Source organism: Pseudopodoces humilis, chromosome 31, assembly GCF_049639895.1.
Source record: "Pseudopodoces humilis isolate 2021_Gansu_Grassland_sample_001 chromosome 31, ASM4963989v1, whole genome shotgun sequence".
NCBI lineage: Eukaryota > Metazoa > Chordata > Aves > Passeriformes > Paridae > Pseudopodoces > Pseudopodoces humilis.
In genome coordinates this window covers 2468177-2480788 of record NC_142230.1, presented here as the reverse complement: position 1 = coordinate 2480788, position 12612 = coordinate 2468177, and the positions used below count along the sequence as shown (strand labels likewise).

At 45.8% G+C, this 12612-nt stretch overlaps 1 protein-coding gene across 2 annotated transcripts in view; it reads left to right on the top strand.

The window, feature by feature from the left end:
* The first annotated feature begins 690 nt into the window (after positions 1-690).
* ASH1L (ASH1 like histone lysine methyltransferase) overlaps positions 691-12612 on the top strand; it is a 55950-nt gene continuing 44028 nt past the window's right edge. For both annotated transcript variants that reach the window (XM_014260890.2, XM_014260889.2), the window contains exons 1-2: positions 691-783; positions 7426-7945. In XM_014260890.2, coding sequence (XP_014116365.1) covers positions 7526-7945 — 420 coding nt within the window. In that variant the 5' untranslated portion in view covers positions 691-783; positions 7426-7525. The remainder of the gene's footprint in view (positions 784-7425; positions 7946-12612) is intronic.

Sequence of the window (12612 nt, the reverse complement as noted above, 5' to 3'; positions counted from 1 at the left end):
AGGAGCAATGGGTACAAATTGACAGAGGGAAAAGTTAGGTCACCTATTAGGAAGGAATTCCTCCGTGTGAGGGTGGGGAGGGTCTGGCAGAGGCTTCCCAGAGAATCTGTGGCAGCTCCTGGATCCCTGGAAGTGTCCAAGGCCGGGCTGGACGAGGCTTTGCGTGATCTGGTCTAGTGGAAGATGTCTCTGCCTGTGGCAGGAGGGTTGAGACTAAATGGCCTTTAAGGTCCATTCCAACCCCGTAACATCCCATGATTCCAGATCCACGAAAATACTTTAGTGACCGTGAAGTGGCAAGTGCGTGGGTGTGGCATTGAAGGCAACTTGGCTCTGTGGGTGAGGAAACCACCTGCATCACTTTGGGGCAGAAAAGCGATTTTTCCTTTTCCCGGCTTTTCCCTTTCCCGAGGCTTTTCCAGGTGGGCGTGGCCTGGATAGAGGGGCGTGGCTTTGGGGACGTGTCCAAATCGTTGTGGGCGTGGCCTAAGGGGGCGTGGTCAGGCGTGACCGCCGCGCCCTCTGCCCGCGGGGGTGCGGCCGCGTTGGGGGCGTGACCGGGCGCGGAGTGGGCGTGGCCGCCGCCGGGGGCGTGGCCGTGCGCTCGCTCGCGGCGGAGCAGGAGCCGCCGCCATTTTGGTTCCGCCGCCTCGCCGGGCTCAGGCCCCGCCGCGGCGGCCGCTCGGTCCCGGTCCCGCCCCGGCCCCGTCCGCGCCCGGGCGGCCGCGGGGATGCGGCGCGGAGCAGCCCGTGCCCGGCCCCGGCCGCGCTGCCGCTGACACGGTGAGGAGCGGGCGGGCGGGCGGGCGGGGACTGGGACCGCCTCAGGCCCGCGGCTCGGGGGGAGGGGAGGCGCGCCGGGATCCGCCGCGGGGCCGCCCCGCACCCCCCCCGCCTCTCCCCCGTATCCCCCCCCACCTCCCCCGCCCCCCCCCACCGCACCCCCGCTCCCGGCCTGGTGGCGGGCGCTGGGTATCCCCGGCGACGGCGGGGGATCCCCGGGGGCGGCGGGGGGGGATCCCCAGCAGGGCCCGGAGCGCAGCGTGGACCCGTACGGGGAGCGGGGCGGGGGTCCCTGACAGCCGGGGATGGGCCGGGGAGTCCCTGACAGCCAGGCCCGCACCGGGAGGCACCGGGGGATCCCTGACAGGGACCGCGGCGAGGGGCGGGGGATCCCCGCTGGCGGCGGGGCCCGGTGACAGGGGCGGCGGCGGCGGGGGGGCCCGGGCCCGGGGCAGCCCCCGGGGGGTGCGGGAGCCTGACAGCCCCGCACGGACGGGTGGCGGGGCCACGGTGTCACCTGGCAGCGGCCCCGGGGCCCCTCCTGGCCCCCGCTTCCCTGCGGAGCGGGGCTGTGCCCGAGGCTGCGCATCCCCGAAGTTCTGTGTTTCCTCGGGCTCCTGCCCCGTGTGACGGGCGGGGGATGCGGGGCACGGAGCCGGGGGTCTCCCTGCTAAATATTTATGTGGTTTTTTTGGGTTTTGGGATGCTGGCTGGTTTACTGGGTCAGCGTCTTGTAGACTTTGTCTTCCCTCTTCTCCAAAATCATACTTCTGAAATTTTACTTTCATTGCATTTTTAGTCCTGTTTTAGCTTTATTGACCGTGAATTTGGGTTTAGGTGGTTGAGCCTTATCTCTCTTTTTTGATATCTTTTTGATCTCTCACATCAAAAGCCAAAATGTGTTCCCATCCTCGTTTCTGTCTTCCGTGGTCTCTTGACTTTCTGATTCCTGGTTTTGGCCCTTGGTTTGTGGTTCTTCACCCTGTTAATTATGTAGCAGAGAACTGGAAGCTGCTTGGAATGTGGGTTTCCATGCGATGGCCTCAGGACACGCATTCACTCTCCTAGCTGTGTGTTGTCAGGAGCCAGTAAGGAAACTGGAGGTGGTGGGAGCTCTGGGAGCAGGGACTGAACCTGTGGTTTTACCCTCATCCATTGAAATCTCCTCAGTTACCATTTTCAGGAGCAGTGCATCTTCTTTCCTGGTTTGTTTTGGCTGTCCTCCTTGCAGTAATTTAGATTGCACCTGCGGGTGTTGGGTTTTGGGGTGAATCCTGTAAAACTCGTGTTTCCCGTGGTCATCCTTGAGGACCTTGGGATCATCCCTGTTGCCTCTGTGGGAAACGGGGAAGTTCTGGCAGCTGCTTGAACATATGGGGAGAGATGGGCTCTAAAATCATCATCTGTCTGCCTGCTTGAGTTCTTAAGAAGTGTTCTTACTCAAAGCTTTTCTCAGCTGTCTGAGAGTATAAAAGAGAGACTTTCTTTTTTTTTCATTTTGAAGAGTTCTAAGTCTGAAACGTCTTGGTTTAAAAGACAAAATTACCACAACTTCTTTTTGGACTTGATTTCATTGCTACAGGCAGTCGGCAGTTGCCTAAAAAGGTTTGAGTGATAATAACCAGTGACAAAATTTGTGTTACAATTTCCAGAAGAAGCTTTCTTTTTCCAGTTGTTTTCAGAAGTTTAAACTGTCCTGAAGGATATAAAAAGCAGTTTTTATCCTTGGTGGAAGAGACAGACATAGTGGTAAAAATGGGAATGCTGTTTTCACAAGAGAAAAGTGGCAATAGCACATGTAGTTACTGAATTAAAGGTATTTTTAAATAGATATTGTTGTCTATGGAATTTTTAAAAATTAAATTAATTTCTGCTGCTGTTGGAAGGGCTGGTGCTGTTGTAGACACATTCTCCCACTTTGGTGAGGTCATGAGTCCCATCCCCAGCTTGCAAAGGGGGGAAAAAAATCTGTCATGAGACCTACTGTGATTATTCTGTGAAAGCAAAATCTTTGTTTTTCCCCGGTTTTCTGTCCGTTACCTGTGGCACAGGTGTGCCCATTCTGGCACTGGGATGGGTTGGGAATAACCAAAGGAATCTGTCTGGAGTTAAAGGAGAAGTGCTGGTTTGCTGTGACCCTTATCTTTTAGTGGATGGAAATAAATAAATGAGATTTGTCCAGAAAAATCCCCTGGAAGGCACTGGATGTAGAGACCTCTCAGGGAGCTCCTGACTCACACTGTAGCACATGGGATAATATTTTAGGAGAGTTCCCAAACTGCTTTTCCCTCGGCAGTCAGCGTTGGCTGATGTTGGCACTCACAGCCTAAGGGTGGAGGAACCTTTGCTCCCATCAAACACGGGTTGGTTATGCAGATTTTAGCAATTTTGCTTTTATTTGCATATGAATAGAATTACCCTGCACCTCCAAATTCAGCCCTGTGATTCCAGACCTGCAGTCAGGGTGTCAGCTGGGGCCAGGTTAAAAACCAGGAGAAACTCTATCTCTGCTTCCCAATTTTCCTCCCACCAGAGCACACTCGCAGGGTGTTCTCATGTCTGTCCTCTGCCTTCCTTCCCACAAAACTCCTGTCCTGCTCTGCTTTCCCTGAGCGTGGCCTCTGCTCCCAGCTGTTCTGTGGAATATTCTTCCTGACAAGACAGGTCCCCTGGGATTTCTGTCTGTCAGAAACGCATCCAGCAGATTCTGATTGGAAAGTGTTTCATTTATTACCTCCTGTAACGCAAACAGGAACTTTATTCCTGATGCCTCCATCTCTAAATATTTTAAGGATGCTTGTGCAGGTGATCCAGGGGCCTTGAGCTCCTGTTTCCCCTGTTCAGGGATTGTGATGTAGAGAAATATTGTAAAGCTTTATCCCACTTTTTATTTATCTTTTCTGAGTGTGGTAGCTGTCTTCCTTAGCAAAGAAAAGTAGACAAGGAATTTGAGAGGGGACTGTGGGAAGCCATAGAGTTAGTAGTAATATTCTGGGATTTCTAACACTCAGCTGAATTGGTTTTAATGTTCCTTGGAGCTGAAGCAATGAAAAGAACCGAAATAAAAATATTCACCTTCCAAATATGACATGACAGTGTTTTTTTATCAACAAAAGCAGCAGCAGGAATGAACTCAATGTCCTAAATTGAACGGAGGGGGAAATCTCAGTTAATATTGCTGAGGGATGTGGGTTAACATATCTGGGAATCTGGCAGCAGAATCAACCCTTGGCATTTTCTTTCTGGGGAAGCAGAGGATCAGAAGAACAGAAATCTTAGCAGCTGATGGGCAGAGAAGGCTTGGGATGTGACACCAGGGGAATAAGGATGAATAAAACTGTGTGGCATTAGAGAAACCATTAATGAACACCACTTAGTTCCAGGTGGCACATGTCAAAACAGATGCTAAAATGCTTCATAGTTAATTTTTTGGGGGAAGAACAATTTCAGGAGGGATTTGAAATCTACAGAACTGAGGGGCTGGGAGTTTGATGTGATTTGCTTTGTAGGGAAGTGGTGAGGACATGTCTTGCTCATCACTTGAGGGGCCATGCAGGGATTTGGTACTGGATGGTTTTCAATCCAGCAAAAGTTTTGTTAACCTAAGATCCCATGGATGTAGGATAATTCAGAACAGGACTTGTAACTTTGTGCAGCTAACATGGAAAGCAAAGACACGGATAAGTACCTTATCTCACATGGTTAAATATGATCATTTTAGGTCTTTAAAGTCCTGAAACATCAGAGTTTTCAGGATAAGTTCATGCAAGTTCTTTTAGCTGCCTCTGAACTGTGGCTATCACCACTTGGCTGCTCATTTGCTTTGACATCCACAAGGTTTTTAAGGCACAACCTGCAGGAGGAATGGAACAGATCCTGCAGTGAGTGAGGCACACGGAGTGTGAGGAGTAGCACAGAGAAAGTAAAGTGAGAAGAGAAAACAAATAGTGGCATCACTGGGGAAACAGCTTCGAGCAAGGGAAGAGCCAAGGTACGCTTGAGAACACCTTGGAGACAGTGACAGGAAACTTGGACTTGATAAGGCAGGGAGGAAACAGCACGTGGGGATTCAGGGAAATGAGCTTTGAGTGACAGACACCTATCCTGTGAATTAGTGGGGTAACTGGGGAATTGTGAGAAGATTACAGTGATCGAGGCAAAATGGTGATTAGGGCCAGGATTAGCATTTTTTTTTGTCTGTGTTGAGAGCAATTAATGGATAAATAAATGCCCTGCTCTGTGTTTGTGGGAGCCATCAATTTAGTGACTTTGTTTCTGGATAGTTACCCATCCTCTTAGCAGAGAGTAGGATGTGAACAGGGTTCCTTTGCTCTGATTCCCACCATGCACTTTGGGTTTTGCAGTTTCTTGCAGTTGGTTTCGTATTTGAAGCTGATTAATTCATTTTATTTGTAAGAAAATGTCTGAAGTATTGTCACTGCTCTGCACCCCAATCACTAGAGAAGGAAATAGTTGTGTGAGCACAGATGTGAGAGTTGCATGATGGCATGTGGGATTGTCCCTTTGCCTGGATTTGAATAATACAAATTCAGGCTTCGGTTCAGAATTGTTTACCTGCTGGCCAGTTTTCCTTGGAGATTGATATAAATGAAAAAGCCCATTTTTGGTGATGTGGTGAAGCCTGTTGGACTAACTGGGCCTTGAACTGGGCAGTGCCACTGACTCGCTTTCTGTGTCCATGTCACACTGCTCTACCCGTTCTTTCTCCTTATAAAATGGAGATTTTATCTAATTACCCCTGGTGTTATGAGTAATAATTGCAGGTTTGATTTCTGAGGATGTGCGTAGTTGGAAAGCCAGAGCTGCAGATAGAAACCTCGTGAATAATGTGCACAGAACACATGGAAATAAGTTTATTTTCTCTGAGGACACAGCCAGGGAAGCCTGGCTTTGTGATGGGCTGCATCTGGTGTTCCCAGCAGCATTTCTTCTCCCCCCACTAATCCTGGCATCTGTCCTCCAACCTGTGTCCACTGCAGTTGCCTTGGTGCTCTCTGGTGTCACCTTTCACATTCCTGCTGCTTTCCCCTTCCCTGCAGTGTCTTTGCTCCAGAGCCACCCCAAAAACAGCTCCTTTGCTGCTGCTTCCCCAGTTCTTGTGTGGCCTGGGAGCTGTGGGACCTGCCACGTGCTCTGTGCTCCAGTGGGCTCCTGCTGACCTGCCAGGGGGCCAAACATCTCAGAAAAGTGCTGGGCTCCTTGAGACCTTGATTTGAAACTCATTTTGCAGTTCATGACATCTTTCCATGCAATTCAGCCTTAATGACTGTAGAGAAGATAGGGACAGAAGTTTCAGGCTGGTTTGCTGCCTGTGTTACACTTTTCAGCAAATCTGTGTTTTTTCAGACCTGTTTCTGATCCATTTCATTTCAAAAATGATAAAGGTATTTATGTGCTGAAGATATTTAAACATTTTCTCCTTAGAATGCCCCCAGAACAAATATCTTTTCAGTGCCTCGAGGGAGCCTGCAAGAAAGATGGAGAGAGAATTTTCCAAGGGTTTGGAGACAGGGCAGAGGGGAATGGCTTCATGGTGATATCTTGGCACAGGCTGCCCAGAGAAGCTGTGGCTGCCCCTGGATCCCTGGAAGGGTTCCAGGCCAGGCTGAACAGGGCTTGGAGCAATCTGGGATAGTGGAAGATGTCCCTGTCCATGGCAGGGGTGGGATGAGATGATCTTCAAGGTCCCACCCAGCCCAAACAGTTCTGGGATTTTGGGATTTTTGCCTGCGTGATAAAGCTACAAAGAGCACAGGTTGGTTTGTTCTCTGGCAGGGAGGGAAGCTCAGGGCTCGGGGTCTGTGTGTGAGCAGGAGGTCAGTGTTGCACAAGGGTCTGGGGACCCTCACAAACTTAGAGGTTGACTCTAATTTACTTTTGCTGTATATAAGGTGGATATTTTCCCCTCTCTTATATATATAATATATATATAATATATATATAAGAATATATATATTCCCTCTCTTATTTTATGCTAAATAGGTCAATTCTATATTTCTAACAGTGTCTGGGCTGATGGAAGTGTGGACTTCCCTCTTCCTGTGCTTCAGGAAGCACAAACCAGCGTATGAATGTTTGGTGGGATTGGCTTCTGTTCTCCCATCCTCCTTCCTGAATTGTGGAAAGTCTTTAACTAACAAGCGGATTTTGTGGCGTGTTTGTAAACTGATGCACATGTGGCTTAAGCTCAACTTTCTTGGTGGTTCAGATAATTAAAACCAGAATATTTCTGGGGTTTGGATGCTTTCTCATGGTTTTCATTTGCCTGCTCCTTCCATAGATGCAGCTCTTCCAGTTGATCCAGAAGCAGCAAGACTGGGACTAACTGGGCTCTGGTTATAAATAAGAAAATTACTTTGATGATCAATAATAAAATTTGTAGCCATCATTTGAAGTGTCTTGTGGATAATTGGGAATTTATAATATTCACATACTTTTTATTTTTCACTTACCATTTAAAAGTGTTTTATAGATAAATTGTGGTTTGGAAGGTTGGTGTCTTGGAACATCAGCTGCTGTGCTTGTCTGAAATACAATTGTTTGCTTTCTGATTTGTTTTAATATGAATTTAATTTCTAATAGAAAATCCATGTTTATTCTGTCTGTCTTTTTACCCCACAGAGTGAAAAATGTTGACTGCCCATAGTGGAACAGCTCTTCTGAGGAACATATCTCTGTAAATCTTCCCTAAAATCACCCGAAGGCAAATATTCCGCCTGTGATGGACCCTCGGAATACTGCTATGTTAGGCTTGGGTTCTGATTCTGAAGGGTTTTCTGGGAAAAGCCCCTCTGTGGTAAACATTGGCACATTGGTGGGCAAAGGGGAAGCAGAGCTCGAAGGCTGCACCAAGGACGAGGAGGACGGGAAGAAGAAGAGCCGGGAGGGGAACGCGGAGAGCGGCAAGAGCGAAGCTCTGGGCGATGCACAGCAGCAATTCTCGGTGAAGGAAACAAACTTCTCAGAGGGAAACCTGAAACTGAAGATTGGCCTTCAAGCAAAGCGGACAAAAAAGCCTCCCAAGAACCTGGAGAATTATGTCTGCCGGCCTGCCATAAAAACCAGCATCAAGCAGCCAAGAAGGGCTCCCAAGAGCGGGAAGATGACAGAGGAGAAGAACGAGCACTGTCCTTCGAAGCAAGTGAGTGATGTGTCTGTGGGGTGATTTGCAAGTCATGGTACATTTAAGCTGTGTTTAAAAGCTTCATCATCTCTGCACCACCGTGCTCTGCTGTTTTTCTGTGTAACCTGTGATGCTGAAGTATCTGGAGTTTGAAATGGTTTTATTTTGTGGCCATTAGCAGGAAAAATGTTCTTTCACAGTTTGCCAATTTGTTGTTTCAACAGCAGTGAAAGATAATTCCCATGTTCACTTGAAGTAGATTCATTGCTGAAAAGTAATGGGGAGGTTTTTAGTCTCTTTTCTGTAACAAAGTGGAGGGTTTTGGGTGTCTTGTCTCTCTTGAGATGGGGCTCTGGATGTGCTCTGGTGGTTGGATTTATATTTTTCCCTACCTGTTAGAACCAGTTGTTTTACTGTGTTTAACCTCTCACTGCTGTGAAGAGCTCAAGGCAGGGTGTGAAAAGTAAAATAGACTTTTCCAAATGAGTTAGAAACCAGCCTGGTGATAACCTGCATGTAAATGCAGTGGCTGGAGAGATGTGCCAGGGCTTTTCCAAACACCAGGAAATAGCCCTGCCTCGAGGATTTGTTTTTATGATCTCCGTGATGTAATCAGTAAGAGCAGCAGTAGCAGATAGGGAAAATAGGATAAATAGCAAGGATTACAAATATAGTTGCATAGATGCTAAATTTTTGAAGGGTTTGGTTACGGCCTGCTCTTTTTTCCAATAAACATTAAAGTTTTGTTAATGGAATGTTAGAATATACCCTTATGTAGTACTGCCAGGTGATTCAGCAGGGGAATCCAGGGAATCCCTGGAAATTGGAGTCTTTGCAGGGGTTGTTTGTTCAGGGGGCTCCTGCTCCAGAGGTCCCCAAGACTGGAGCATTTCCATTTCTGCAGCTTGTGTCCTGTTCTCAAGGCTCCCTGCATAAATCTGTCCTGGCAGATCTCCTAAGGCAGAGCCTGCCCAGGGGGAAGGAAAATTCCTCACCTTGTGTGTCTGACATACCCAGACCTCTTCCTTTCCCCTGGCACACCCTGGCTGGAATTGGCCTTGAGGAAGAGTCACCTTAAAGAGAAGTGAAATTTGGGGATGACTTCATTGTGGCCTTCCAGTGCCTGAAGGGATCCTGCCAGAGAGAGACTCTTTACAAGGGCCTGGAGTGCCAGGATGGGAGGCAGAGTTAAATGGGATATTGGGAAGGAATTCCTCCCTGTGAGGGAGGTGAGGCCATGGCACTGAGTGCCCAGAGAAGTTGTGGCTGCCCCTGGATCCCTGGAAGTTACCAGGGCCAGGCTGGATGGGGCTTGGAGCAGCCTGGGACAGTGGAAGGTGTCCCTGCCCATGGCAGGGGGTGGAATGCAATCTTTAAAATCCCTTTTGGGCCAAACCAGTCTGGGATTCTGAGTAAGAAATGATGTGCTGACAAAACAAGTGTGCTGGATGTCACGTGTAAGGACTAAAATTGCCTTTTCCAGACTCCACAATGCACTCACATTGGGGTTTTTCCTCCACTGGAAAGAGAGGTGTTTTTAGTCAGCCTATTGGACAAGAAATTCTCCAGTGTACGTTGCGTAACTTAAAATTTTGGCAATGGCCTTTATTTTACATTCTTCTATTTCAGAACAAACTTATTACTTCTAATGATGTTTCTAACTTCGACTTGAAAAACATTGGAAGAGTTGATCACAGTTTGTTATTACACTGATGGTTTGATTTTTTCTTTTTTCTTTTTCTTTTTTCTCTTCCTTCTTTTTTCTTTTTTTCTTTTTTCTTTTTAATTTTTCTATTTTTCTTTTTTCTATTTTTTTTCTTTTTTCTATTTTCTTTTTTCTTTTTTTCTTTTTTTCTTTTTAATTTTTCTTTTTTCTATTTTCTTTTTTTCTTTTTTCTTTTTTTCTTTTTTCTATTTTCTTTTTTTCTTTTTTTCTTTTTTTCTTTTTAATTTTTCTTTTTTTTTTTTTTCTTTTTTTTTTTTTTTTTTTTCTTTTTTCTTTTTTTCTTTTTTTCTTTTTAATTTTTCTTTTTTCTATTTTCTTTTTTTCTTTTTTTCTTTTTTCTTTTTTCTTTTTCTATTTTCTTTTTTTCTTTTTTCTTTTTAATTTTTCTTTTTTCTATTTTCTTTTTTTCTTTTTTCTTTTTTTCTTTTTTCTATTTTCTTTTTTCTTTTTTTCTTTTTTTCTTTTTTCTATTTTCTTTTTTTTCTTTTTTCTATTTTCTTTTTTTCTTTTTTCTATTTTCTTTTTTCTTTTTTTCTTTTTTTCTTTTTTTCTTTTTTTTTTTTTTTGACAGGACTCTGTTGCAATGAGTTGAGTATTGGGCCACTCTGGAATGTCCAACCAGTGATTTCTCTTGATGTCTGAATTGAGGTGGCCCCTGCAGCTGAAAATCTCTTTATTCAGGGGAGGTTTAATGTTAAGTTAATCAAGGGAGGTTCAGGTTGGATATCAGGGAAAGGTTCTTTCCCCAGAGGTGCTGGCACTGCCCAGGCTCCCCAGGGAATGGTCACAGCTCCTGCCAGAGCTCCAGGAATATTTGGACAACGCTCCCAGGGATGCCCAGGGTGAGGTTGTTGGAGTGTCTGTGCAGGGCCAGGGGTTGGATTGGGTGATCCCTGTGGGTCCCTTCCAGCTCAGGACATTCCATAATTCCCTGATTCTACATCTGAAAGGCACCACTGCGTCTGGAGCCTTTCCCTTTGCATCAAGAGATCGTGCCCTGGGAGTTTTTACCAGAGAAAATAATCAATATTTGAATTCGCATGGTGACAGCAGGGATTCTTCATCCTTGACATCTTTGTTTATACACCAGGATTTTTTTTTTTCCGGAGATCCATCCCATTTCAAATGGAAAGCAGAAAGGGAGGCAGATATTACTGATGTTGTAGAATATTATTGATGTGGTGCATGACACAGTTGATACCATGTCGGTTTTAGATTGCAGCTCCTCTCCTTGCAGTGGCTGCTCTCCTGCCTGGCGAGCAGCCCTGGTGTGTGATGCAGAGGATGCAGATCTGTTGCATTAAATTTGCATTATTTACAAGAGTTTCAAATCCCTGACTCATGATAACTCACTTTAGATGCTCTGCTCTCTCCCGAGTTGTTCTGAGATGGTGTTTAAGTCTGTCTGTTTCCTGCTGCCATTTTGCACTTTGAATTGTTAGAAATGACACTAAACAACATCCTGCTGATTCCTGAAGTGGGATTAGAAGTGTGTGTGTGGAAATAAATGGGAATGATGGCTTAAAACCATCACATGCTTCGAATATAGTACCCAAGGGTTGTTTTTTTTGTCTTACTGCCATGTAATAAAGCGAGTTTTAGCACTGCAAATTACACTACAGCAAAGGAAAGCTATCCATGTATTTTTGCTGTAGATGCAGAGGAGGGGAAAGCAAACATGTGACCCATTCAGAGCCAGGTGTGGCTTTACTTGGAGCTCTGAAACGGAACTTTCTGTTCTTTTGAAGGAGCAATAAAGAATTAGAATGAAAATTTAGCACTTGCAGCGTGCACAGTTAACCACTGAAATACAAAGAGAAGTAGTGGAATTCTTCTCCTGGGAATAGCAGTGTTAAAATGAAAATAGCAGGAGAATCCTTTGCTCTGCCATCTCTGACAGGTTTTTTCCCTGTTTAGTGCTGACAGAGCTCATAAGATTTGGGGAGTGTTTTCAGGTATGTGAATAGAGGGTTTATCTCCAGTCTGAGGGGGAGTGGGTAGGTGAGGTAAGTTGGAATCACACAACTGTTCAGGTTGGAAAAGCCTTCCCAGGTCATGGAATCCAGCTGTTCCACAGCTCACAGCATCCAGCTGTTCCCCAGCACTGAACCCTGACCCCAGCTGCCACATCCACACCTTTTAGAACACTTCCAGGGATGGTAATTCCACCACTTCCCTGGGCAACATTTTCCTCATATATTTACAATTTGTCCTCCAGAAATGTGTAGACATAAAAGTTAATAAATATTTTTCTGAGGAGAAAATCATAGAGCAATAAAGGGAAACCCAGAAATGACTGAGATTCCCAGGTGTTACAAGAAACAAAATTACTGAAATAGCCAAGCAGTGTTCAGTTTGCTTTTTGACACCAAGTATGGATTTAATTCTTTCAAAAAGTGTCCTGGGGCAGGCAGACATTGCTGGGCTAAGCCCAAAAACCTGAGCCTTGAACAAAAATAGACATTTTTCCCCCCTGTTAGTTCAGGGGATGGTGTGTAAGAAAGGTTCAGCTGTGCTGGCAGAGGTGCAGCACTGAAGGTTTAGCACATAAAAAAGCAAGAAGTGACAGCAGCAGCCTGTGTAACTCTCACTCAGTGGTAACACAGGGCAGCAGGTTGGGACTCGCCCTCCTGCTCCATCTCCTTATTCCTGTGTAAAAATGCTGAGTGCAGGATTCTGGAGCTCTTCCTTTTGCCTTTGGTCATGCAGGGAACTTCGCTGATGAAATAACAGCCACCAGCTGAAAAAGTTTCAAGCAAAAAAGTTTAAAAGCTGAAGAATTGCTTTATTTTTTTAATTTTTTTTTGATAGCTCAAGAATATTTCCTGCAGGATCTAGGACATAGTTTTTGTCTTACACTAATTCCACAGAATCATTGTTTTCCTGGTAGTTCAAACTTGCTTTTAGAAAAGACTAAAAAGTCTTGGAGGTGAAAAATAAACAGCATTTTTATTTGGGG